Source organism: Pholcus phalangioides, unplaced genomic scaffold, assembly GCF_987345545.1.
Source record: "Pholcus phalangioides strain wild (caught in Gottingen) unplaced genomic scaffold, Ppha-v1.0 ptg000001l_1, whole genome shotgun sequence".
Lineage (NCBI taxonomy): Eukaryota > Metazoa > Arthropoda > Arachnida > Araneae > Pholcidae > Pholcus > Pholcus phalangioides.
In genome coordinates this window covers 7,391,554-7,419,198 of record NW_028301594.1, presented here as the reverse complement: position 1 = coordinate 7,419,198, position 27,645 = coordinate 7,391,554, and the positions used below count along the sequence as shown (strand labels likewise).

At 32.9% G+C, this 27,645-nt stretch overlaps 1 protein-coding gene and 1 long non-coding RNA gene across 2 annotated transcripts; one reads left to right on the top strand and one right to left on the bottom strand.

Moving 5' to 3' along the window:
- Window positions 1-63: 63 nt before the first annotated feature.
- On the top strand, window positions 64-24,515 carry PolA2 (DNA polymerase alpha subunit B). The gene is made up of 17 exons (XM_089247099.1): window positions 64-269; window positions 2,793-2,920; window positions 3,907-3,998; window positions 4,505-4,532; window positions 7,393-7,466; window positions 8,162-8,438; window positions 8,540-8,695; window positions 9,980-10,042; window positions 13,323-13,365; window positions 14,378-14,496; window positions 15,321-15,359; window positions 15,470-15,543; window positions 16,667-16,763; window positions 17,134-17,240; window positions 18,307-18,366; window positions 18,928-19,054; window positions 23,760-24,515. Exons 1-17 carry the CDS (start codon window positions 191-193, stop codon window positions 23,898-23,900), a joined length of 1,704 nt encoding a protein of 567 aa, XP_089103225.1. The 5' UTR covers window positions 64-190; the 3' UTR covers window positions 23,901-24,515.
- LOC149089781 (uncharacterized) lies at window positions 14,391-27,645 on the bottom strand. Its single transcript, XR_016194525.1, has 4 exons — window positions 27,195-27,645; window positions 24,509-24,659; window positions 14,612-14,751; window positions 14,391-14,463 (listed from the first exon to the last, which is right to left on the bottom strand). It is a non-coding gene; the product is annotated as an uncharacterized LOC149089781 (long non-coding RNA).

Below are 27,645 nucleotides of genomic sequence, written 5' to 3'. Positions count from 1 at the left end.
GATATATTTTTAATTACTTTTTTTAGTAGATTAATCTATGTGTTGATAGCTATTAAGGTTATCACTCTTAATGCAGCTTTGGTGGCAACAGTGGAGGCCGTCTTTTCGCGGGAAAAGTGTATTTCACCTGTAAATTATCAAAATTATCAATTGAATTATATTGTTCACTGATTAAAATAGCGTGTCAAGAATGGAAAGTATTAACGAAGACTTAGTTAATGAATTGGAAGAATTTTCTATAGCGGCGGAAGAGAGGATTGTCGATAAGAGTAAATATATAAATTTATCTGTGTTATGAATAAGAAAAAGTTTTTTTATCATTTAATTTCATTTAGTGGTATATGCGAGGCTTGTTTCTCATAATTTAGGGCCCTCGGGAAAATTTGAATTCTTGTTGGGCCCCTTGCGTGTAGTGTTCTTTTAAGTAGAGGTAGGAAGGCTCAATGCTTGCAAAACAAGAAAGCCAATTTCGGGGACCTGAAAATTTGTGACCCCCTAGGTAAATGTGACTTGCAAGCTGAGATATTCACAGCTAACGCATAGCCCAACCTTGCCACAGCTTGTAGCCCACAGAAATTAGTAGGCGACATAGATGTAAAATTATTGAAAATATTTGCAGAGGGGGTCCCAAACCCAATATTTCTACAGGTATATGGGGGAGAGTGGCAAATATTGGCCCAATGTGCTGTATACAAAATATGCCCATAGTAGGTAGGTGTTTTGAGCTATAGTCCTTTTCGGGTTAACTTTGCAGTGAAGAGGAAGCTGCGAGGGAACTGCATCACTCGTTGCTATGGCAACAAAAGCCTCTTGACCAATGTATTGATGCACAGCCTCTGTAAGGTATGGATGATTTCTAGGATATTGCGCCGAAATGTTGTTGTGGTTGCTATGGATTTTTGATAATGGTAACCAATATTTTTTTCTTATTCAAAAATTTCAATTGAAGAAACATTGGTTGAAAACGATATTTTTTCATTATTTTTTTCAAAATCATAAAAAAAATTGAAATGTTCTGTATAAATGATCATCATAAAATGCTGACATCTTGGAAATTATATTTTGCAGCGAAGGAGTACTCTCTCTCTACCTTTTTAACCTGAAACGGACTATGGTTAGTGTGGCAAAAGAATCTCCTTGTATGAAAGCCCGCTTACATGGATTGAACAGCTATAACATATACAATAACATATACAAATACCACGCCACAACAGGCAAATTGCCCAACGAGGTGCCCCCCCCGTGGAACCCCCAACGAATCTCGGTAGCTGTCCCTTTTTTCTTTGACAACTTTTTTGGTAGCTTCTGTTCTAACTAGTAGTAATTATGTAGTTGAGTTAAGGTGTTTCAAAACTCATGGTGCATATGCTGGGTGGGATACTAGATGGGATACTAAACACTAGATGAGCACAAATTACGATACAACCCATGAGTGGAGAAAATGACTAAAAAAGGGAAAAAAATGGCCAAATCTATTGTTCTATCACTTTGGTCCCCCATGAAATGACAGTGCCCCCCAAAAATGAAATTTCTGGCTACTGGCCTATATGCAAGACATGCCTGGTGTTTTTTGCTGGTCACTACATTGATGGTGTGGAGCCGGCATCACTGTTGGGGAGAGCTGTTGCTGTGATGTATCTGTGTAATTGAAAGTTGTTAAATAAAACGTTTTCCTTAAATTCATCTGTGACCTTTCATTCTGTCTTTATCTGTCTTGCTCCTATCATTTCATAACGCAGCACATACCGACTTCTGGTGCTTAACCACTTGAGTTCCAGGCATTGGTTGTATGGTCATTTGTGTTCTTCTAGTTGTATTCTGTCACCCTCTAACGGCGCTGTGGTGGTTGAGTGATTATAGTGACGGACTCGCGATGCGAGGATCCGGGTTCGAACCCCATAGTGGTGATCGGCCGAAGTTGGTTTTCTGTGGTTCCCAACTTCAAGACGTGAATGCGAGCCGATCTCATCATTAAAAAGTCTCACCACAGAGATCAACAGGCCTACAACGTTACAAATATTCAATCATTACACTTCACTCACAATTTGAAGTATAGATGGCAGCACTGAAATATCATATATAACTCTAGCTACACACTCAGACTGTTAGGTGTACACACTCACTTTGTTCCAGACTCTGCCACAAAGCTGGGCTGGAAGAGATCTCGGCAATAGGATAAGTCCAGTGGCAGAGACCCTGGTATTCATTCATGTCACCCTCTAACATCTGCGCCATGAGTTTTGAAACACCCTGTATAGCCGAGAAGTACCATATAACAATGTGAGGCCATATTCTCTGGCATGTGTGCATAGCATTTACTTAATCGACAGAGTAGATTCTATTCTACGTGTCAACATAACCACTAAATCACTTCATTACTTAACAGCTTAAATGCACTATCTACATGCTTTGAACTATAAATTTAAAATTTAATTAACTACTGAATTACCTAACCCTGTAAGCAGGCCATGGGTAGGGTGAAATCGGTGCTGTTGAGACAGTCTGCTTATCAGGATAGATAGACAGAGCCTAGCCTTGGGTATTAAATCAAACAAGCACACACACAAATTAAACATTTTTATTTAAATACATTTAGATTTTTTTAATGGAACCCCTAAAACTCTTTTATGGCCTTGAATATTCATGTTGCATTTTAAAAGCTGACTTAAAAATGATTTTGCTCTAGTAATTTTTTCTTCACTGGAAAACCAAATAACGATCTTAAGTTATTTCAAGAGTAAGGCCTGTATGTGTTTAACCTTTAGCATTTAATTTGCATTTGTATTTTCCAGTGAGAGAATTGTGCATTAGTTATGGTTTTAGTGCCGAAGATATGGTCAGCAGCTGGGTTGCCTATAGTGCAACAAAGAATTTCAGTGGTGAGCCTGATGAAGATCTGCTGAATCAATTTGAACAAGAGGTAATTTTTAAAAAGATACAGCTGTTTCCTCTTCAGTAGTTATTTTGCAATCTATGTCATAGAAAGATCAATCACGACTCCACAATACCATGCTGGGAACTTAAAGAACCTTAATCTTTATTAATTATACCGCTTGGATTTGTGAAAACCTTACAATAATATATAAAACTGTGTGGATGACAATGTAAAAATTCATATTTTGTATTTTAAATCTTGAACCTTTTATTTGTTGTATCTCTCGTAAAGGATTTCACTTGAGATAACTTATTAAAGTTAAAATCTTAAATCAGGAAATATCTCAAAAAAACAAAGGGTAAAGTTAATATTTCCTATTTTTACAAATAATTTTTATTTACTTTGGATTGTTTGCTTGGAGAAGGAGGTTCTTAAAATATTTTAAGAACCAGTGAAACTGTGATTATCCAATATTATTGAAGCAGTCCTATGTTGGGGAATCAAAATTTCGAAGAAATCAAATATTGTTTAATTATATTTAAGGCCCAGTATCATCTATAAGTTACTAGTATTAATCTTACTAGTAAGGATCAAAATAAAATTCAATAGACAAAAAAGATGATTTTGTTGTCCTTCGCTTTGCAGCTGTGTCACAAAGTTTTTCAGTAATGAGTCTTGGTGTATGATAATAAAAACATGTTCTTGTTTTATTTGAACTGGTTGGAAGTTTTTATAATGCTAACAAAACTCATTAATGCAAAGTATGAAGTACAGATGGATACCAAGCGAATAATAGGAAAGAAAAGTCACCTTCCTCTGTAGAAAATCAAACCACCAACCTCACTTTTTCTGGGCACTTGTTCTAACAATAACCTACAGAGGACACATTTTCTTTCTAAAAATTTACTAAAAATATTTTTAAGAACATTAATGCAACTAAATTTAAAGAAATACACAATAAAATTTATTCGAGATTCATTTTATTTTTATAAAGGATTTTTTTTATTGGATTATTAATTTTTTTATTTCAGGAATTGATGAGACAAAACAAAAGCATTAAAGGGAAAAAGTCATCAAAGAGCCACATTCAGAAATCGTTTTATGACCAACATATGGAATTTTCGTATCCTTCAAAAAAATTTCAGTTTTTGAGCATATCTAATTTCAAATTTTATGTTATTGATTAATAAGTTATTAATAGTTAATTTACTAAGTTGCTTGTATTTATGAATAGAAATTTAATGATAAACCTTGAAAAGGTTTTAGTTTTTTTTAATCCGAAAAAGTCAGGTATTGTGCTATGGTTCTTTGGTTCTTTATGTATTATAACATATATAAACAGCCATGGAAATGTTCACTAAGAAAGAGGAGAGAAATAAAAATTAAAATTTTGCAATAGAATTGACATTATTAATCTGTATTTCCCTTAAACTTTTTATAAACAATACAGTATAGTAGTTTATATATTTAAAATGTGTATATATTGAAATGAATTATATATTTTTAAAACGAATGTCTCTCTAGAAATGTATAATAACTTAACGTATTATAAAAAAAAAGCAAAATCTTATGTATCCTAGTTGATTTATTTTATATTTTTCGCTCATGCTTTCTTTAATTGATGTAAAGGGAAAACTCATTTGAAGTTTCTGAGCAGGTTAGTATTTATTAAGTAAAAGTTGAAATGTTACAGAGTAAATCCTATTTAAGAATTCCCCCCCCCCTAACCTTTGAATAAGCAGCTTTACATATGCGCAAAGCATTTTTTAAACTCATGAAAATATTTTTAATTTTGCAAACATTTTTATGAAAAAAATTGTAGAAGGAAAATAAATTATTGCATAACATTTGCACATTTATATCTTTTAATATCACAAAAAATGTATTTCAAAACAAAAACGTAAAGCATTTCTTTTAAAACTTTAAATTGATAGGATAATCAACGTAAAAGAAAAACTTGAGCACATTTGAGAGATGAGATTCTTTCCTGTTTGAGAAGTTTTATCTCCATAGTCTCTAATTTAATTCACACATTGGAACATTTCCCATTTTAGAAGTTTTCCTGCTTGATATTTAGATATTTTATAGTCTAGATCAGTGCTTCCCAACTTTTTTTAGATCATGCTCACCAAAACATATCTGAAAACCTGATGTCCCCTTTGTATTTTTTTCGGGGGTACCCCCCCCCCGCCCCCCAGACATCGGTGAAACTCCATAGTTTCAAGGATTTTTTTCAAATGTAAGAATCATTAGTTTTTGCTTTGCCCCCTCCCCATTTCTGTCTACTTTTATTTTGTCGAAAGCAGTGGTTCTCTTTCTTAATCAGGGTCCCCAAGGATATTACTGGTGTGTATGAGATTTGATGAAAAACAATTTTTTTTTTTACATTACTATACACAGAATATAATTTTTTAAAGGAGATTGTGTCCATTTTTCTTCATTTTATTGGCACAGAGGATCCATGGACTATCTTGTAGCATAAAGTTTCTGTGAAACACAAAGCATTAAGAACCCGTAGTTAAACCCCTATCAATGAAAGAGAAAAACAAAAAGAAGTCATCAAGAAGTTGTTTAAAATTTTAAAAGATATAAAAAATGAAAAGAGTTCGGGAGGTTTCAAGTCTTCATATAAAAACTCAAATTGCCCCACGTTGGGAAGCAAGTCTAGATTATGACATCTTAAGCAAGTAGATCCATGTGCAAATGAATGTATATTGAACATAGTTGACTCTCATGATTCCTGTAATAAAGCAGTTTCTTTTTTTTAATCAAGATTTTTTTTTTCTCGTTCATGTGAGCTACAATAGTAGCACCTCAAAAACTGTTATTTTCACTTAAGACATCCTACTTGTTTAAAATTATGTTTTTCATCATCCCGCAGTACTGGCAAAAAGTTATTTGTTAACCTTCTGCTATTTGAACCATCAATCCTTAAATTCTATAAAAACTGATGGGAACAAAATAATGAAACATTTTTCTTGTTTTCTTGTAAAGTAACTTTGAGTTGTGTCACTATTGCTGTCGATGAATGATACAAAACCCCATAGATTTGAGATGTAGTAATCACGTATATTAAGAAAGATTGCTTCAGCTGAAACTGACAAAAAGCTCACATTTTCATCTGATATGCATTAAATTTTTCTTGTTCTGTTGAAAAATAATTTTTTTTTAGTTGCGCCAATATTGCAGCTTTTGAATTGCATGGGAAAACACCATAGATTTTCATTTTGTTTGTAATAACATGCATTAAATTGATCATTTTGCTTCATTTCTTACACATAGTTAGAAAACATATTTATTTAGCTATTTGTTAAATTTCTTTGTAAATGAAAATCACAGGTTTTAAAAAAAGCAAGGTAATAATGATTTTTAAGGTTTTTGTTATTCCTCAATTGTTAAAAATCTAATATCACAATGTTTTATGACCAGACTAATTCTAGTGTAAAAGTGTCCACTCCTAATAATTTTGCTGAATGGGGTTCAGTTGAATATGCTTAATATTTGTAATATTAAATATTTGTGGTGTGCTATAAAAAGTAACACTGATATTTCTTCATTTTCAGAAATTTCAAAGTTCATAAAAGCCTTGTTTTGGCTGTTCTATGAAGAGTTAAATTCCAAGTAGTCCAAAAATCTGCTTTTTCTTATCTGAAAAGCTGTCTCCAAGTGATATTTGATGCTGGCATTTAAAATTCTGTCAAGCTGTTTATGTTTTGTGCCCACAATACTCTTTTGATTTTGTAGTAATAGATTCAGAAGTGGATGAGAAAGACCGCCAATTATTCCTCTATTATATGCAAACGTTGTCTAACAACTTCTACTATGAGAATATTGTTAATAATTTTTCGGAATCTATCTAGTATGACAAATTTGAATGAGACTACAATGGAAAAAAGTAATTCCTATTATAGGAATTTTTTCTAGTTATCTGTTAGTCTCCTTATTCAGAAACATCAATCACCCTGGTGTATGTGAACAGTAGTAAGGGCAGTTTGCTTTGCATACTATTGTTGAATGAAGTAAGAAAATTTAAAAAAAAATGCTTAAACTATTATTGTGTCAAACCCTTTAAAGAAAAAGGGAACATACTTTTCATTTGATTCATATGATCATTCATATACAAAAATGACAGTTTTCGAAATAACCATAACAAAACTTGCCTCTAGTTTTCACACAATTGTTAATTGCTAGCACACAAATGATCACAATTAGCATTTTTTTACATGGAAAAGGGGTAAAAAAGAAGTATACTGATATAAGTGGGGGGGGGGGGAGCCTAATGTGAATTTTCCAAACGTAACCCGGAATATTAAAAATTTAAAACGTATCTAGGAAAAGTTGTTATTAATATAGGAGAAAAAAGTTAAATTCACAATAATTAGTCATACTAAGCAGGGAAGCATTATAAGTGGGATCCACTGTAGTGGTGAAAGTTCGTTTCTGTAGTGTTGAGTTTTTCTTCAGTTTTACATTTTGTTTATGCTTTCTATGATTATCTCATGTGTGATGTAATTTAGTTTCAGCAAACCCCAGAGCGAAAGAAGGCTCCTCCTTCAAGATTTTTTTCACCAAATTCTTTCAGTCCAGTCCAGTAAGTTCACTTTATAGTTCAAAAGTTTTATAATTAACTTCATTTCACTGTGCAGTAATACCCTGATTATATATAATCACTCATAATTGACGCTACATTATATCAGTAAACGAAGAGTCTCAGATTATCGAATATACATCAGTTTAAAAGCCCAGTATTTATATACACTAATTTATTATAATCATTGATCATATATTTAGACAATTTGGTCAGTCTTTGCTTCAGCTGTATTAAAAAAAATTTTCAGCAACATTATTTCTGATCCGTTCCAAAGTTCTTGTGAGTTCTTATTGGGGGAGGGTGTGGCTTTCGAAGTAAAAGTTCTTGCTGCTCCAACCAAACAATTCCTCAAAGGCATCGTTGCTTATCAATAATGATATCAATTAATTGGAAAGTTTTCTCACTTTTATTTACATCTGTAGGGAGAATCTTGGACTTGGATGATTTGCTATGGAAGAAAATTATCACTAAAAATTAGTATTATAATACTAATTTTCAGTGTAAGTATTGTAATACTATAACATCAAAAACTGATGTTGCTTAACTGATAGTTTTGAATAAACATGTCAGATAATCAAGGCTCTACTGTTTACAAAAGCATAAGTTTTTATAGCTATCAATCTCATGTATATATATTCCTCTACTATGTGTTACACTTGGTGTCTGAATCAGTTTTTTCCCCCCTTCTGCTTTAGGTCAACACCTTCAGCTAAATATTCATCCAGAAAAGCATCTGGACAAGTTGTATTGAATTATGGAAATTTATCAGTCGATACATGGAAAAGTACATCAGTTAGTTGCTCCATTTCTCCTTTTGACCAGTCAGTGGCTCTACAAAGTCGTTATCCTTATATGTTTGAAAAACTGAGAGATTATGCATCCGTTTTAAATGACCGTATTGAAGATATGGCGGTTTTTTACCAGGAATGCTGCAATGTGAATGAATGGGCTCATATGCAATTACCAGCACTGGTGAATTCTCTTCTCTATTGTATATTATTTAATGGAAGCTTATTGTAAAGTTAATTTTGAAGAAAAAAAAATGCTTGACAGGTTTATAAATCTCTCTATAGGAACCTGTTCCTGTCATTGGTCGTGTATGTTCTGAAGCTGGTGCTAAACTAAATGCTCAGACACTTTTTTTGGAAGGATCGCAGGAAACTTGTTCTGGTCATGTTCTGCCATTGGATGTATCAAGCTTAGACGAGTATTCATTTTTTCCTGGACAGGTAACTCAAATAAATTGTTTTGTAATAAAATTCTAATTTAATTTGATGTTTTTATTCATCTCTTGATTATACACACATTATTCTGCAATGGTTGTTGGCATCACATCAAAAGCATTATCATCTCTAACTTACTGCTATCACATAATTTTACAAAGAACAATTGAAATGATGTCTGCTGTTTTTTTATTCTGCTATTTTTAAAATCACTATAATCATTCTATTTTAATAACATTGAAAAATTTGAATGTGTCAAGTTTTGTCATGGTAGTATCTTATCAGGTAATTTTGAATCATTTCAACTGAATATCTCCAAGTTCAACTGAAATTCCCCAAGAGCACTAAATTTTTTTTGTAAGTTGTCTGCTCATTAGCTGGGGAGGTACAGTAAAACTTTGATTAACCGTCGCCGTACAGACCAGGGCTGTGATGAATAATCGAATAGTTGGATAACAAATTTCTTAATGCATATGTACAGTAAAGTGGGTTAGCACTATGGGTTAAGACAAAAATGAAAATAAAATTCTTTAAAAGTAAAATAAAATACTTAAATGTTGTATTTAATTTTACAAAACAATCAATATAAACTTCAATATATGAGTAGTAATGTACACAGAAATGTATTGTAATACTATAAACTTGCATTACAGTAGCCTACTTTAAAATAATAATTTGTCATCTTTGTCTATGAGACTCAAGCTTTCTGCATGGCGATGTTCTGTATCTTACCCAAAAGTAAGATCTGTGTTGAATTTGCCTCTTGCATTTCAAACCAGTCGATGCATTTTGATAACATTGTTTCTACTTCTGAATGGCTAGTTATAGGCTTTTGGTTAAGACCTGATCCTTCATCATCATGAATTTCTTCAATGATAGTCTGAAATTTCAAAGCGAACACACAGGCTACTCTGTCGAAACTGAGACCAGTATGTAGCACAATGGCAACTGGTTAGTGATGGATTTATGGTGCTCTAGATCAGGCTCAACACTTCCGCCATCATACAGTACAGTCACTTCCAGCTTTATACTTAGGGTGTAAAAGTAATCCATGGACAATTTTAAAGATGCCTCTTTGTTAATACTTACTTTAAAAAAATAAAAAAATGATGGATAACAGAAACTGGCAGTTAAACAAGGGACAGTTAAAAGAAGTTTTACTGTATTTTTGAAAATTTTCTGCGATTGAAGTTGAAAATTGTTGGTGTAAACAAAAGAAATTACACACTGTAAATGACAAATTTGTATCATTTATATTGTAAAATTACCTCTCAAATATTATTTTTACAGATTATTGCTGGTGAAGGAATAAACACTAATGGCAAGAAAGTGACTCTCAAGAAGTTATACAAGGTATCTTTTTACAATTTTTTTTCCCATATGCAGGTATTATATACTTCTTAAACAGTGTGTATAGGAAAGTGACTTTGTCCTGGACTAATTCATGAACCATTGATCTTACAGGCATACTTCCAAATAGAAAAGTATCCAAATAATGTGTAGGCCTTAGTTTTGTCATTCATATTGCAAGGAGTTGTTATAGTTATTAAAATAAAAAAAAAACTGGCTTTTTATTTTGACACCATCTTGAAAAATCCCAATTAGAAAGGTGCCTCGTCTCTCCTGAGCCCAACAAAAAACTCAATGTTTTTAAATGCAATATTCGCTATGATGACTTCAAAAATCATTGAAAATGGGGGAGAGAGAACATCATATGAAGCATAGAATGAGCTTATCTGTCAGTTTATGTGATTTTTCCTTCATTTTCAGTGGTCTTTGAATTCAAATATCTCAGCAAATATTGCTGTTAAAAATAATGAATTCTTTTTTCTTTTTTTTTTTTTGTGGCTCAGGAAAGACAGTGCAACAACTTTCTAATTGGGTTTTTTGGGACTGGGTGAACAAATAAAAAGTTAATTTTTTTTTTAATTTTGATAACCATATAACCCCTCCCACAATACTTACACATTATTTGGATACTTTTTTCAATTGGAAGTATGCATCTAGGATCAACGGTTCATGAGTTAGTCCAGGATGAAAGAACTTTCCTATGCATTCTGTATACCTTTGTAATTTTTGCCCCTAGCCTATGTAATTTTAAATAAGCAGCAAATAATTTTTTCTGTGCTTTCTAGTCTAGCACCCTGGGTGACAAACCAACCTGTGCTCTCCCAAGTTATAGCTCTTTCATGCATATATAATTTATGTTGTTATCAGGGCACAAATGTTGATGACATTTGCATTTTCACTTTAAGGGCGTTTTTTCAAGTTTCGGGGCATCTTTTGGCATTTTTAGGATATTTTTCACTTTTCTAAAACTTTCAGAGTATACAAGGTGAAAGAAATTAAATACATGTAAGTGTGCTAATTACATTGAGTAATATTATTGAAAATACCATTTATAAAAAAATGCTTCAATCAAACCACTTTTTAAGCAATCGAACTACGACTTTGTTCATGATAAAGGAATTCAATTTAGACAAACAGCAAAGTACACATTGCAAAAAAATGTCTTCATCCAAATGTGGGAACCAGACAGAAGAGAGCATGCTTATAATTTGGCTGCAGTCACAGAGTGAAAAATACAACAGATATATGAACTTCAAAAGTGTTTCACCGAAGGTTAAGAAGTTAGAGTTAAGCTGTTCATCGCCAAGAGAAAGCAGAGGATAATACATGTTGGATTATAATTAATGCATCGAAAGGAAATTAAAAATAGCCCTTACCTCACACAGGTGTCTGTTGAGCAGCAACATATTTTTTTCCTAAAGATAAATTAGAGCTCAAGATATGATAACTTAAAATTTTTTCAAGCTTGTGGTGCTGAACGAGGATTGCTGAATTTTGAATAATGCCCGAAACCATCTAAATTTTGTCTCTTGCAAAAGTTAGTTAAAGAATTTGGGGAGGATGTTTTTTTTCTACTGATGGGATCATTTTGTTTTGCTAAGTGTGGGAAACTCAAGTTACAGCTGAAAAGAAATTCACTGTCACACAGTTTTAGGAAGGAACACACATTGGAAGGAATAAGCATAAAAAGGGAATTGAGCAATCAAGAAAAAGTCTCAATCATCTCAACTTTTTTCTGAACAGTATAAGCAGTCCATATCATCCTCTTCAAAGAAGATATTCTTCTTCAAGGAAATGTGTGACGTTTTAATATCAACTAACATACCTTTTGAATAAAAAGCTGAACAATTCAAAGTTTGGGGATTTCTTTTAATTCCAGATCATCCAGGAAAAAGTTTTCTATTAAATTCTGAGATTCTAGAGAAAGTCAATCATTCCACTATCTGTCAACTTTCTCACAAAAGCATAAATGTTTTGTGGCCAAATTATTTGGAACACAATAATATTTTACTTTTCTTGACCGATGCTACTCGATATATGATAAAAGCAGGGCGATTGATCAGAAGCTTCTATCCAAAAGCTGTACATGTATCTTGCCTTGTTCATGAAATGCATAGTATTTGTGAAGAAATTTGATCATGCTATTCGAACGTTGACCATTTTGTTTCCCATGTGTAAAAGGTTATTGTGAAATCTTATCACATGGAAGCTTTTAAAGCCAAAGCTCTTACATTAGCTCTGCCTCCTAAGCCAGTGATTGCGCGATGGGGAACATGGCTAAATGCTTGCGTATTCTACATTGAAAATTTATGAATAGTCAAATCCATACTAAATGAATTTGATAAGGAAGTGCTGCATGCATTAAAATTTCACAAACTTTGTTTTGCCAAGAAAATATTGGAGGGCAGTTGGAGTACATAAGATCAAACTTCAATATTTTGGTTCTCACTATCCAGTCCTTACAGAAAGAAGACCTGGAACTTATTGATACTATCCGCTGCATAGGTAAAGTCAGTGAGTTCTCAGGTGTGCCATAGATGGGGTAGACCAATCTGTTGTAGCAAAAGTTGACAAAATGATAAAAAAAACAGTGGACTTACTACCCTCAGAAAAATTTCTGGTGTCTTCATGGGAAAGTTTGAAAATTTCGAAATTGAAGAGGAACTAACTGTGAGTGAATCAGTTTTTGTTTTCAAATATGCCCCTATAACATCTGTTGATGTTAAGATAAGTTTTTCTCTCGGTATAAGACTTTACTTGCAGATAACAGAAGATCTTTTAATTTTGAAGACATGAAAAAACATCTGATATTGAAATGTAATGCAGATGCATTTTGCATTAATCAAAGGTTTAAAAATATTCGAACATACATGTTTTTTATTCATTAAGTCGATAAATATATTGTACATTTTCCCAGTACATATTCTATTTTCGCTTTCAGATTACATACCCCATTTAAAAAATTACAATTTTTTTATTAGGAAAATTCTATTTGTAATTTTTGATGGAGTATAATGTTGGGGGGGGGGGAACGAAAGAAAAACTGACTTTGTTCTTGAAACATTTTCCTTAAACTTTTAAACATAACTGGTTTTCAAGAACATTGTATTGTTATTCTGATGCATTTTGTCATTTTGAGGAATTTCTTTTCGAGTTTTTAGGACATTTTTTTGAATTTTCAGGGTATTTTTTATGTTTATTTTTTATATCAACAACATCTGGACCTTGGCTATTACATTTATATGTGACTTGTAAATCACATTTGTTCTTTTTTTTATTTCAGAATATTCCGCCACCTTTTTCTGAAACTTTACCAAGTCTTAATGGTAAGGCATGAATAATTTATTATTAAACATATATTTATAAATCTAATGTAGGGATAGTTTAAAAAAACTTAATTATAATTGTCTTGACTTGAAAATAATCCAAGCTATGAGCAAAAAATATTGCCTATAGATACTTCAGAAAATGTGTTGCCCATGAGCTTGAAATCAACGAGAAGTTCATTCGACACATTCTGTTACTTTGAAAAAGTCAAGCAACTGGCAACATTAAGCCAAGTTGATGAGAGATTTGCACATTGTACCAAAAGATAGATATTCAGTGTTTCTGTGAGTTTGCTATTTGCTTAGTCTTTGCAAAAGTCTGTGATAAATTATTTTTATAAACTGGTAAGCATTAAGATTTTTCCAAAACCTGGGTTCTAAATATCTAGGAGAGTTAGAATGAAGCTTCATCACTGCTTTGTGAAACACAATTTCTTATTCCTTGTGTCCTTAAAAATGTCCAAAACATTTTTCTGAAGAAAAGAAATTTCATTGTCCAGTGTATAATTTTAATGACCATAACAAACAAATTGGCTAATGAGGTAGCTGGGTAAGGAATAAAAAAATAAAATGAATGCCTGTGTAACAAATATGCATGCCCATTATTTGTGAAATACAGTAACCAAATATACTTAAGGATGTACATCTGCAATAGTCTTTCTGTGAAATTTCTGACGAATATTTTTTCCACTGATTCAGTAAAATTTGGAACAATTATAATAAAATTCACACTGCATACTTTCTCATTCCCTAAAGAGAATCAAACCACAACAAACTATTAAAAAGTGCCTTGTATTTGGACAAAAATAGATTTGTAATTTATTATAAAAAGAAAAAAATTGATACTTTGTGAAAAAGAAATGTTGAGAAAAAGAAATTTTTTTAGTTAAGTTTCATTGTGTATAAAATTACGAAAATGTGTTGAAGTATTTGAAGAAGAAATAATAGAGTTTTTCAAATGACAAAAGTGTTTAAAGTTTTCAAATATATGTGAGTATTTTCTTCTCTTCAGAAATGCTGAGTATTGTCATTGTTGCTGGACCATTCACCACATCAGATAGCTTGTCTTATGAACCTCTTGAAGATTTCATGAAATACCTGGAATTGAATACACCGGACATATGTATAATGGTAACTTTGGTTTTCACGTTTAATATAAATTTTTTATCATGAGCTTGACATTATGTTTCTGTTCGATTCATAAATTTCAATGTCATATTTGCTTCCTTATTATTTTAAAACTAACCAGGTGTTGAATGGGATTTCAAAATTTCTTCCCGATGTTAATGCTTTATCTGTATGTTTGCTGGTCTCACATTGCATGGTGCATCTGTTCCATTTTTCTTGTGGTTTTCCAATTTCCAGGCACAAATATGAGCCTGTCTTCTATTTAAAAATTCAGAGAGCAGTCAGAACCAAAACATGATAATAACATATACAAAACACAAAATCAGGTACCTGCCATTTTTTATTTTTAAGATAGGTGGCAGCACACACTTCAAATACATTACACACACATAACTCAAGCAATCATAAATATCTTAGGGTTGCACAGACGCACATATGAAATCTTCCAATATGATGAATTCATTAGATATTCCCCTGAAGATTGTTTACAAGGTGAATGTGCAAGTTTTTTAATAGTTGTACATTCATTTGTGTATGCAATTATAATAAAGGCTGAGTTCACTTCTATGAATGGGATTTTTTTTTAATGATTACACTCTTATATGTATGGGTGCTTGAAGACATCTGAAAATATCTAAAGCATATACAATGACTTGAAAGACAAGAATGACCATGAAAGACATTGTTTGGAAAAAGTTAATTTTTTTAAATGTTTCCAGTAATGATAGATTATTTAGCACAAAAACCATGCTTAGAAACTATCGTGTATTTTTTATTTATTTTTTTCTTTATCTTTATTTATCTTTATTTTTTCATAATTTTTTTAGTGTGGCCCTTTTGTGGATATGAAACATGAAGAAATAGAGGTTTGTACTAAAATTTCTAAAAACAGTATTTAGCTTACAAATTGTTTCACAATTGTCATTGTTATATTAGTAATCTGAATGCAATATTTCTTTTTATTTCTATGAAACAGAAGGGCAATCTGTCTGAGACATATGAAGACCTATTTTCAGGACTGATCAATAAAATTCTCTGTAATCGGTTTGAGTAAGTGCTTATTGTATGGTTCTTCATTAAAAAGACATTTTGATAAATTGGTTTTTCTTTTTTCTTTTTTTTTAAATTTCAGATGCAAGCAAAAATAAAGATATCTAATTGTTTTTCATATTTTTTTAATCACCTACAATGAAGTATAGCATTATCCTTCTCACTTTTTGGGTAGTTCTATTTCTGACAAATTTTCATTTAAGAGAGATGGGAGCTACTTGCAGCCAAAGTAATTTTTTTTACATGCATTTGAATATGTGAAATTGCAAATTTAATTTGAATTATTGTTAGATGATTCAGAATAGCTGAAGTTTTAAAATAAACTATTCGTTTTATTGATTATAGAAATACAAATACAACGCCACAACAGGCAAATTGCCCAACGAGGTGGCTGACTTAAGAACATAATGGATCCCAGAGCCATTTTTTGGAGGCCCTACCTACTACTGCTACACCACACATGCACCCCGCCCACATCCCCCACCCCCAAGGAACCCTCAACGAATTGGTACATGCGGGAATGTGCGTGTATGTGTAGTGAAACCTGACCTGAAGTTTTTTGTTTCTCTGTAATGCTTGTTATGTGTAGTGCTGCCATCTGCCACCAGTTTTTCTAACTATGAGTGAAGTGTTATGATTGACTGATTTATCGTTGTAGGACTGTTGCTCTCTGTGGCGAGACTTTTTAACGGGGAGATCGGCTCGCATTTGCACCTTGAAGTTGGGAACCACAGAAAACCAACTTCAGCCGACCACCACTGTGGGGTTTGAACCCGGATCCTCGCATCGCGAGTCCGTCACTATAACCACTAGACCACCACAGCGGCAAAACCATCACGAGCCAGCCAGGATTAAAATTAATCATTATCTCAAGGTGAATTGTAGTATATTTTTCTTGAAGTCACTTTTTTTTTTTTTTTTTTGGAAATATAATTTTCATCAAGTCTTACAATATTGCTCATAAATAAATGATCGTTTAAGGGTTTGAATGAAAAAAACATGTTGGGATTTCTGGTCAGTCATTGAGTAAAATTTACTTGTATTCATAAAATCTTATTAAAGATAAAATTATATTAATAATTGAATTATATATTTAGTTTTTTCATTTTTGCTTTCATTGCAGCACACAGATGAAAATTATATTAGTACCATCTCTGCGAGATGCTCACCATGATATGATTTATCCAACCCCACCTTATGATATCAAGCAAGACCTGAAAGTATATTTCAAAATTATACCAAGTGAAATAATGTGCATTTTCGTTTTGTCACCTTTTTATTTTTGTCTAAAATGAAATAATGAGCATAAACAAGAAAATTGTTTAGTACGTAAACTAACATATAAATGTAGACCAGCAGAAAAGAATAAATTAGCTGTAAACGAGTAAAGTTAGCAGGTTTGAGATACTGATTATAGTCTTGATTATTTTCATGCCAGCTTTATCTCAATTGTTTTTACTGCAAAAAAAAAAAAGATAAATTGTTTTAATTTTTTCAGATTTGTCCTAGGAGTCATGCATTCCTTTACCAATATTTTGTATTATATTTGCATGTGGCATGCTTAAAGCATCGAACTGTATTTTCTTACAGAATGTTTACTTGGCTTCAGATCCTAGTTTGCTGAAAATAAATGAATTGGTTTTTGGTGTTACCTCGACAGATGTATTATGTCACCTTGGAAAGGAAGAAGTGTATAGGTATAGAAATCCAATTAGTTTCATTAAAATTATCACATGTTTAAATTCCCGTGAACATTGTCTTTTTTTTTTGCACGACCAATATTTTAAATTTTGGGTTTTATAACTCTTGTTTTTGTTTATTAATAAAAGCAGAAAATTTCAGTATTTCTAGCATAGTTTTTATAGCATGTCACAAACTTTTTCTTGTATTCCATGATATCACTTAAAAGTTTGCAGTGCAATTCTTTTTATAGTTGAAAAAAGGAAGTTTGGTCCTGTTCAATTCATAGGACTAAGATGTTCTTGCTAGCCCTCCAGCTTTCTCAAAAGAATCGTATAAATGTGTGTTAATTTTTCAAAAATGTAAAGGAAAATAATGTGCTGTTAAATTAAATATGTTTTTCTATAATTTGCATATCATAAAAAGTTCAAGTGATAAATTAAATTTGACAGCACTTTATTGTGCTGTCAAATTGTGTAGTAATGAATGAAATTGATCCCACCCTTTTAACAAAGTACTCATGGCTCTTCCCCCCCCCCTCCCTTCCAGGGGTCGGTGCACCACAGGGTGAAAAAACTGGATTACAGTAATTGAACTAAACTCCTCAATTTCCTGTATTTTAAGTGTAATAATTTTTTTTTTCTAGTAAAAGGGTATTATTAGAATTTTTGTTTTTGAATTTCAGTTGTTTTTTGAACTTCCCAACTTTGTGGTGTGAATGCGAGCCAATTTCCCTGTTAAAAAGTCTTGCTGTAGAGAGCAACAGGCCTACTACAATATAATTATTCATTCATTACATTTCACTCACTGAGTTAAGAAAAAACTCATAGTTTAAAAAATTGATTGCAGATGGCAGCACTACTCATAACAAGCATTACACAGAAACAAACTTCACGGAAGGTTCATTATACATACACATTCCAACATGTACCAATTCATTAGAAATTCTGCAAGGGAATATGGACGAGGTGATGTCTGGTTTAGTAGTAGTTGTTTTTTGGAATAATGTTTGATGTCTAATTTGATTGGACCCATTCATTAATACTTTGTTTGACTAATAACTGATTACATTTTTACTGACAGCTCACAAAAAACATCAGACAGACTAGGAAGACTCAGTGAACACTTGCTGAGGCAGAGAAGGTAATGGAGTTATAACTTTTGAAATTTTTAATTGGGTGTTTCCTGTTTAGCATATTTTTGAACAATTCAAGAGCAATTTCCTTTAACAATTTTTTGTTGCAAAATTTTTAGCTAAAAATTGAATGACTTTTCTGATAAGGTATAATTTTGGAATTCTACACATTCACATGCTTATTACACACAGTGCAATTCTTTCACATTATCTCTGCAAATCATTATACAATGATTGTCTTGAACAATATTAATTAAGTTTTAAAATGTTTTCTTAAATGTTTAATTACAATTGCTCTAATTAAGTTTTTTGTTAATCATAGCTATTTTAAAAGCTGTTGCCAATTAGCTAAATTCATGTTTAATGAAATTTATTATGTAAATTGTTTTGTTTTTTGAATAGACATGAATCAATAACTCCCAAATACTTTCACTACTCAGAGATTATTTTGTTTACCTGTGCGTATATATATATATATATATATATAAATAGATCTATACAAATTATTATTTATATATATACTTATCATATGTAAAAAATGTTCTAAATTTTTAAAAATAATTTTTCAGTTTTTATCCGCTATACCCACCTCCTGATGATATGAATATAGATTATGTTCATCTTGAAGCTCACTGTTCACTCCCTGTCACGCCACATGTTATGATACTTCCATCAGATTTGAAGTACTTTGTAAAAGTGAGTAAAATTGCGAGAAAAACTTTTCTTTTCTTTTTTTTTGAAATTTTGAATTAAATAAAGCAATAACATATTTTTTTTTCATCTGCAGTGGAACTTTGGTTAACGAGAAAAAATTTTGAACAAATTTTTATTCGCATTATGAGTAAAAATTTTGCGCTTTATTTATTTTCACGTTATCGCAACTGAGCTGATTGTTTTTCACTTTCATCAACACAAGTGCTGTGAAATCGTGGGTAATATTCTCCTACAGTCTTCGATCTCTCAAATACAGTCTTTGATCAGCGTGCCTAACTTGAAAAATGAACACCCCTACAAACGTGACTGTTTACGATATGAAACTAGATTTAGCATTGTAGCCACGCGTATGTGCATTTAAGTTTTTTCTTAAATTCTCTCTTCTCTCCTTGAACTTTAAGGGGCTAGCTCATAAACAAGGGCCACCATTTCCGAAAAGATTGTGTAATTGGGGAAGACCATGAGACTGTAGGTGTATGAGCCCAACATTCAAGAACTAGTGGAGGAACATGGCCATATCCACAGACAAACTGATGGATCTCCATTGCGCACAATAGCAAGAGCTTTGATTATTATGATCTTGTTTATTATGATTAATGCAAGAGTTTATTATGATGTCGTCTGAGGAAGACGAAGAGAGAAAAATGAGAAGTCCCTTAACTTCTCAGTGTGAACAATAAATCTGTCCAGCAAAAGTGTGATTTCCCATTTCCGAAAAAAAACAAAAAAAAGAGGCAAAAGCAAGTGTCATAGATAGAATTCCATTTCAGTCACACAAAAAAATAAGTTTACAGACGGTGAGTGCAGTGCATAAGTCATCCTAAACGGTAGTCGTCCTCTGTCTGGTCGTTTAGAGTAAGTTAATTGGTAACATTATTGTATTGTATATTTTATTTGTGGTGGTATTATTTTTTTAAATATTTTATTGTATTATTTATTATATTGTGTTGCATTATTGAATGAATAAAGTTTTTATTAGTCATTTTCATGACTAATTTAATAATCAAGAATAATTGTGGAATGAATTATCCAAGTTTCCATTTCGTATGAGGAAGTTTGATTTGCATAACAAGTGATTTGTATAATGAGCACATATGTGGAATGAATTAAACTCTTTAACCGAAGTTCCACTATATTTTTAAATGATGAGCAAAGACTAATGAATTTTATAGACATTAGCCGCAATTAGACTATCTAAAAAGTACAGTCAAAGCTGTCTTTCTCAAAACTATTTCTTGAAGGAAAAAAATTGAAGTGTACTGGCATATAGCGTTATTGAATATTGATTGTGTAACTTGACAAAAAAATTTAATAAATATGTAGTGAAATTTCATATTGCCCATTTTGGTGAGGTTTCTATTTGTTATGTGCGATTATTGAATTTAAATTAAACTGCAAAAATGCATGTGGATGGAATTACCCAAGGGTAGAGTTGGTTGCACCAAATATTATTTAAAATTATTGTTAATTACCATTGACTAATTATTTATTTAAAAATTGATGGAAAGTTTTATTTGTGCATATAAAATCAATTTAAAAAATTACTTTGAGATTTTTGGCATTTGAGGGGTTCTTGTTCTGAAATATCTAACAGTTGTGAATGGAGTGGGTGAAGAATTTTTTTAAGACCATGGAATTTTACCTTGCAATTCTATTTTAATTATACAAGCAAAGAACGTTTGCATTCTTTAGTATGATTAATTAAAGTCATAAAAAAATATTTAACCCTTTGACTGCACAAAACATTCCATTTTTGTTTTTTCAATCTCATTTTTTTTAGTTGAGGAAAAATTAGTTAAGGATATATTTATTGAGAAATCCTTATCTCTCTCTTTAAATTTCAGTAGAAATCACTTGTTTTATTGAAAATTTAATTTGCTTGGTATTGTATCGATCGCTTGTAGATGATAATAAAAAAAGTAAGGGCATAAGTCCATTTTTGACAAAATTTACTTTTCAGCATTTCCCACTTCGGTACATGCTTTTACATGTCATACATAAAAAAAGTCATCAATCTGTAGTACCCAGAAAACGATAACCATTGCAAAAACGCTAGTTTCAGACAATTTTTTGCAGTTTTCTAGAAACTAGGTTTTTATTATGATGCCCTTTTTTGCATGAAGTTAAGAATTTAAAAAAAAAAAAATGTGCTTGTGAGAGAATTAGAACCGAATCATAGAAACACAAGCAAAAACTTCTGTTATAGAAACATAGTTCTGCTTTCCTGGGATGGTAAAATAAATAGGCTATTAATGAATAAAGTTATTACCATAGATTAGTGTCTAGTAATAAATTAATTTGCATGTGTATTTTTTTGTTCAGAGGTGATCCAATTCTGAGTCAGAGAGGAGCAATATTTTCATTTGTTGAATGGGACCCCACTAAGTCAATTTATATGTTACGGTAAAGGATTCATTGCATTTAAATAAATCAGATTATACATAATATCCGGATATATCACATTTGCTGTACCATGTATGCCCAAGAAAAATGTTGTGTTCTGCATTGTACTGGATAATACTTCTCTTGATAATACAGATAAATGTTATAAATCTTCCTCAAATAGTTATTTCAACTTCTTTCGGTTTCGACATTTTCCTGATCCTCATTATAAACTGAAGAGCCAAAAAAACTGGTACAGGCATGCGTATACAAATAAAGAGATATAGAACCAATCAGAGTACGGCGCTGCTGTCGGCAATGCCTATATAACACAAGTGTCTGGCATAGTTGTTATATCGGTTACTGCTGCTACAATGGCAGGTTATCGAGATTTAAGTGAGTTTGAACGTGGTGTTATAGTCGTGCACGAGAGATGGGACATAGCATCTCCGAGGTAGTGATGAAATTTGGATTTTCACGTACGACCATTTCACGAGTGTACCGTGAATATCGGAAATCCAGTAAAAAATTAAATCTACGACATCGCTGCGGCCAGAAAAAGATCATGCAAGAACAGGACCAATGACGACTGACAAGAATCATTAAACGTGACAGACGTGCAACTCTTCCGCAAATTGCTGCAGATTTCAATGCTGGGCCATCAACAAGTGTCAGCATGCGAACCATTCAACGAAACATCATCGATATGGGCTTTTGGAGCCGAAGGCCCACTCGTGTACCCTTGATGACTGCACGACACAAAGCTTTACGCCTTCCCCTGGGCCCGACAACACTGACATTGGACTGTTGAAGACTGGAAACACGTTACCTGGTCTGACGAGTCTCGGTTCCAATTGCTTCGAGCTGATGGACGTGTACGGGTATGGAGACAACCTCATGAATCCATGGACCCTACATGTCAACAGGGGACTGTTCAAGCTGGTAGAGGCTCTGTGATGGTATGGGGCGTGTGCAGTTGGTGTGATATGGGACCCCTGATACGTCTAGATACGACTCTGACAGGTGACAGGTACGTAAGCATCCTGTCTGATCACCTGCACCCATTCATGTCCATTGTGCATTCCGACGGACTTGGGCAATTTCAGCAGGACAATGCGACACCCCACACGTCCAGAATTGTTACAAAGTGGCTCCAGGAACACTCTTCTGACTTTAGGCACTTCCGCTGGCCACCAAAATCCCCAGACGTGAACATTATTGAACATATCTGGGATGCCTTGCAACGTGCTGTTCAGAAGAGATCTCCACCCCCTCTTACTCCTACGGATTTATGGACAGCCCTGCAGGATTCATGGTGTCAATTACCTCCAGCACTACTTCAGACATTAGTCGAGTCCATGCCACGTCGTGTTGCGGCACTTCTGCGGGCTCGCGGGGGCCCTACACGATATTAGGCAGGTTACCAGTTTTTTTGGCTCTTCAGTGTAACTGCCACATTGGAAATCACTAAACATTCTACAAATTGCTACCTATTTTCAAGGAGAATTTTTTTCACAATTGTGCAAGCTGACAAATGCGTTCCATCCACCCACAACAAGAAACCAAGAAAATTGACTTCTCCCATCACTTTTATTTCTCTTACTATGATACAGATACTTGCCATGAAGTGTGTGGTTTTCTAGGAAAAGAAATACTTTTTTTTGAAAAAAATCTTTTTGCATTACTTATACTGAGCATATATTTATTGTGTTGAAACAAAGGGGGAAAAACCACACACACTCTTTTCTTTTGTTATCTAACTTTGAATAAAAGCTGACTCTGGCCACTGGCAGTTGATCAATTGGAGGTGGGGAGGGATAGAGGACATGTTTGACTGTAAAAAAAAATTCAACTCTTATTTGGGCTCTTCGATGCCAAAATAAAAGCATTTTAAGAACCCTAGACATTTCTGGGTAACTGAAATAAAGCAGATCAAGTTTGTCGAGGTATCTCAGGATTGCCGTTGTAATGGTTAAAAGGTCTGTTACTGTCTAGTTTTGCTACAGTGTACCCCAGTTAAGTCATATACAATAACAGAAAACAGATCTAGTCTTGTTCAAGTTCACTTCAAGACTGAGGAAATAGAATAAGAGAGGAAAGCAAACAGAAAAAATCACACTTTGCTGTATAAATTAGAAACTTCATTCAGTTTGTGCTATTTTACTAGTATTTCAGGGTAAAAGGACAAAATTTATGGGAAACTCTCAATTATGAAAATATTTAAATTATTATTGTAAAGTAATTATTTTTATTATATATTTACAAGCATCATTTTGGTCAAATTGTTTGATTCTTGTTTTTGCAGGATGTAAATGGCTGCTGTTGCATAAACCCAGAGAGATTGGTCAAGGGTACAGTTGGTGGAACTTTTGCACGCTTAAAAATTAGTCATGCACAAGCTGGTTCATTGATTGATCATATAAAAGTTGAAATAATGAGGATATAGGAACTTGTCAAGGGAAATTTATGCCCACTCTTTTTATTCTGTAAATGTCATAATCAGAAGATCACTGTAAAAAAATGTCATGCAACATTTCAGTTTTCTGAGTTCATGTAAAATTTTTCTTCATTTTGTGTGCGTGTGTGCATAGTTTTAGATAAAATACTATTAATTGTGCATTTTTATTGATATAAAAGGCCATTTTATAATTGAGAGCAACCTGTTCATGGGATATTAAAATTCCTCTATTTTCCAGAAAGACGCATTGCATACTGTGCAGAAGGAAAAAAAAACCAACTTATAATGCTTGTGAGTTTAATAGAGACATGCATCCGTTTATGTTATACCTGTTAGAAAGTGTTTGCAGGATTGCCAGAAAAAACTTGAATTGCAATTCAGCTAAATGTTATCCAAAAAATAATAATTGGAAACTAATTTATTTAATCAAAATTTCAGGCCCGTTTTTTAAATTTTTTTAAACTTTTTCCTCCAAATTAAAAGCTTATGTATGTATGCTGACAACACATAATTAAAAAGAAATTAAACATTCAGATGCTTATTTAAGAAAATTAATTATGCTCTGATACCTTTTGAATTGCAAGTTTGGTTCATACCTGAAAATTACTGTTCAATATTTATCAATTTCATCAGCATTGATGAGACATCTCACTTCCTTAAAAGCCTCCTTATTTTAGCATTGACAAATCCAGATGTTTTGTAAATTTGATTTCTCCACTTCTCGCTATACCCCTTACTTTGAACTTGCTGAAAATCGAAAGAAATCCTGTTACATTGGATTTTTTTTGTAAAAATGTCTTAGGACAAGTGGGAGTCCTGCATAAGACATTTTTACATTTTTCCTATTTTTTGGCAAATTGCCCTACTTTTTCACCAAATACTATCAACAAAATTTGTGTAATTATTTTTAATTAAGGAGTAATAAATTGATATATTGCCAAATAATTCAAATGTAGTAGATTGCAATTAATGATTCTGCCTAAGCAGAAATTGTATTGTTCAGGTATTTGAGGGTGTATGTGGACCACATTTGGCTTAATAATTTTTCTTTTGCTTATATAGTTTTAGGGGTGCAAAAAGAAGAGTAGTCTCACACACTAAAAACTTCTATCTGGATAGAAAAAATGATTTTGCATTTACTACTTCATGGTCTATTGGTCATAAGCATGGCCCAGGTCTTCGACCCCGCTAAAATCCCTTATTGAGACAGTGGCAGGCCATGATCCGGTTAGGAGGTCTATTGGTCCTTGGACTATTCATTATATAGTAACTAACATTCATCATTAAAAATTATGGTGCTCATTTTGTGTATAGGTGAAGCAACAGTTTGCATAACAGAACAGTTAGGTACACATAGACCTATTCTAGGTTTTGTGACTCGGATGCTACCCAGTAGCATTCAATTGTCTTCTGTATTTTTAGGGCATGCAGAGTTATGAACAATGTTTCCAAAGCTCTGCAAAGAGCTAGAAATGAAAAACTTCATTTGTCAAAAATGATGGCACTGGCGTTGAACAGTAAAAAAATTTTAACAAATGTTTTTGTAAAAAGAATGGGCAGCGCAGTAAAATCACCTTGACTTATCTACATTAATTTACATATTTTGTACTGTGCTTTTGGAAGAAGTTTCAAAGGAACATCATTCTTGAAAAACATGATTCATAATAAGTCTTTCTCATACAAACATGTCTTCATAATTTACTATGCATCAAGGAAGAGAGTTAACAGATTGGACTTTGGAAAATACTAAAAAAGAATTTCGTAACGAAGTAATTTCCGTCATTTTGCCTCGGCTCGAGTCATTCTTTTTAGAATACTGAAATAGTGCTATCAAATTATTTTTCTTTTAAATGAGAAAAAAAATTCATGATTTTTTATATAATTGTTATGATTATATTGTCTAAGGAGGGACACCTCTTTCCCCCCCCCCCCCCCCACTGTCCTAATGTTTCTTATTTTTCAAGTGGGAGCCCTGAACATGGCATTTTATAGGGGAGTTTAATGATTTGTATTATATGGAAGAGTTAATCAACTTTGCCCAAGAATATTAAAACACCAACGAATAAGACAAATACACAAAAATACAAAAAGTCCTAATGCATTTCAACACAAATGGGTGTCATCTTCAGAGGAAAATTTAACAACTGGTCACAGTGACCAAGTTTCTCACTTGGGTTGAATACCAAATCTTAACGCTCAGTGGGTAAAGTATGTCTGTTCACTTCAAACGTCGTGGTCAGAAGCGGTTGTGTATTGTTTTTGTTGATTTGCATTTTGTTTTTGCTTCATTTCTTTCAATCTTATTCATTCATTCATGATCAACTTCAAATTATAATTTCATGTTTGAATGATCCGAATGCATTTGAATGGTAAAGTAATGGAAAAATTGTAACTCGTATACATGGTTTGCATGTTTCAGATATGTTACATGTAACGTGTAAAATATGTTTAGATTCACATGTGGTTTTTGATCTACTTTTTAAGTTATACATTTGAAAGAAGAAAAAAAAACAAATTCTTTGACTTGCAGAATCTGTGTTATAAAAAATACAGGGGGTTGTATATAGAATGATATGCGTACAGAATGATTGCATATAGAATGATGAATATTGTATACAGGGGGTTGTTTAATTATGTATGATTTCCCCCCTGGCAAATGGAGTAAGCAGTAACGTTACTGCTTACTGCAGTTAAACTACTTCAAAAACAAAATACACAAATTATCAACAGTGATCTAAACAAGCTGTTCGGGAGATATTTGTAGCCGCAGCAACTACAGCTACCTAACAGTGAGAATATTCTTGAACAATGGAGGAAATTTTATTCAGTACTATTAAATGTGATAGCAATTCAATCTACTGGAAGTCAGGGCCGTCTTAAGAGCATCATGGGCCCCCGGGCCAAGTAATTTTTCTGAGGCCCTACCAGGCAAATTCTTGAAAATTTCAACCAGATCTCATTTTTGTGAGGCCCCCAGGGCGTGCTCGGGTGGGCCCATGCCTTAAGACGGCACTGCTGGAAGTTTACCAACATTTCAGCAGTTTTTTTCCTTTTTTTAAGTAATTTATATTTTTTTCAACTTGGCATTAAAATATTTTTTCGTAATTCTACAATTTGTGGCCGTGAACCCCCTGGGAAGGGGGGAGGCCCGGGCACCGCGATTGGAAATCGCTGACCAAATGATGGGGCCCAATTTATTTCGTTTTTCTGAACATGTGTGGATATTTTTTTATTACTTCTGCATATTCCAAATGATGACTTTTTTTCAAGAGAATTTTTTACCCTAAAATATGTCCTGGTAGGGGGAAGGGCATATGCACGGCCCCTTCATAGTTCGTAGCGTGAAAAAGAAATGAGAATCGTCTCAGGTCCACCCCCATCGTTGTGGGGGGAGCATGAGCATGTGTGTTGATAAACGTCTCCAGTATCATACTTGTTATGAGTGTGAAATCAATCAGAATATCAAGGTTTTTATTATCAGCTATGAAACAATAGTAAGAAAGGATATCAATGTTTTCATATTTTCACAACTGAATTTCATAGGAATTCATTGAGATTTGCGACCACGTGGTTTTACGAGAAATCGTGTGCTGGGAATACTAGAAACCAAACATTGACTACTTTTTTTTAAATCAAAAATCACGTGGAAATGGGGTAAACTATATAATAGTGAAGGGCAGCCCAGTCCCCTTTACCCTACACCTCCACTTCAGATTATGCCCTACTCAACAGT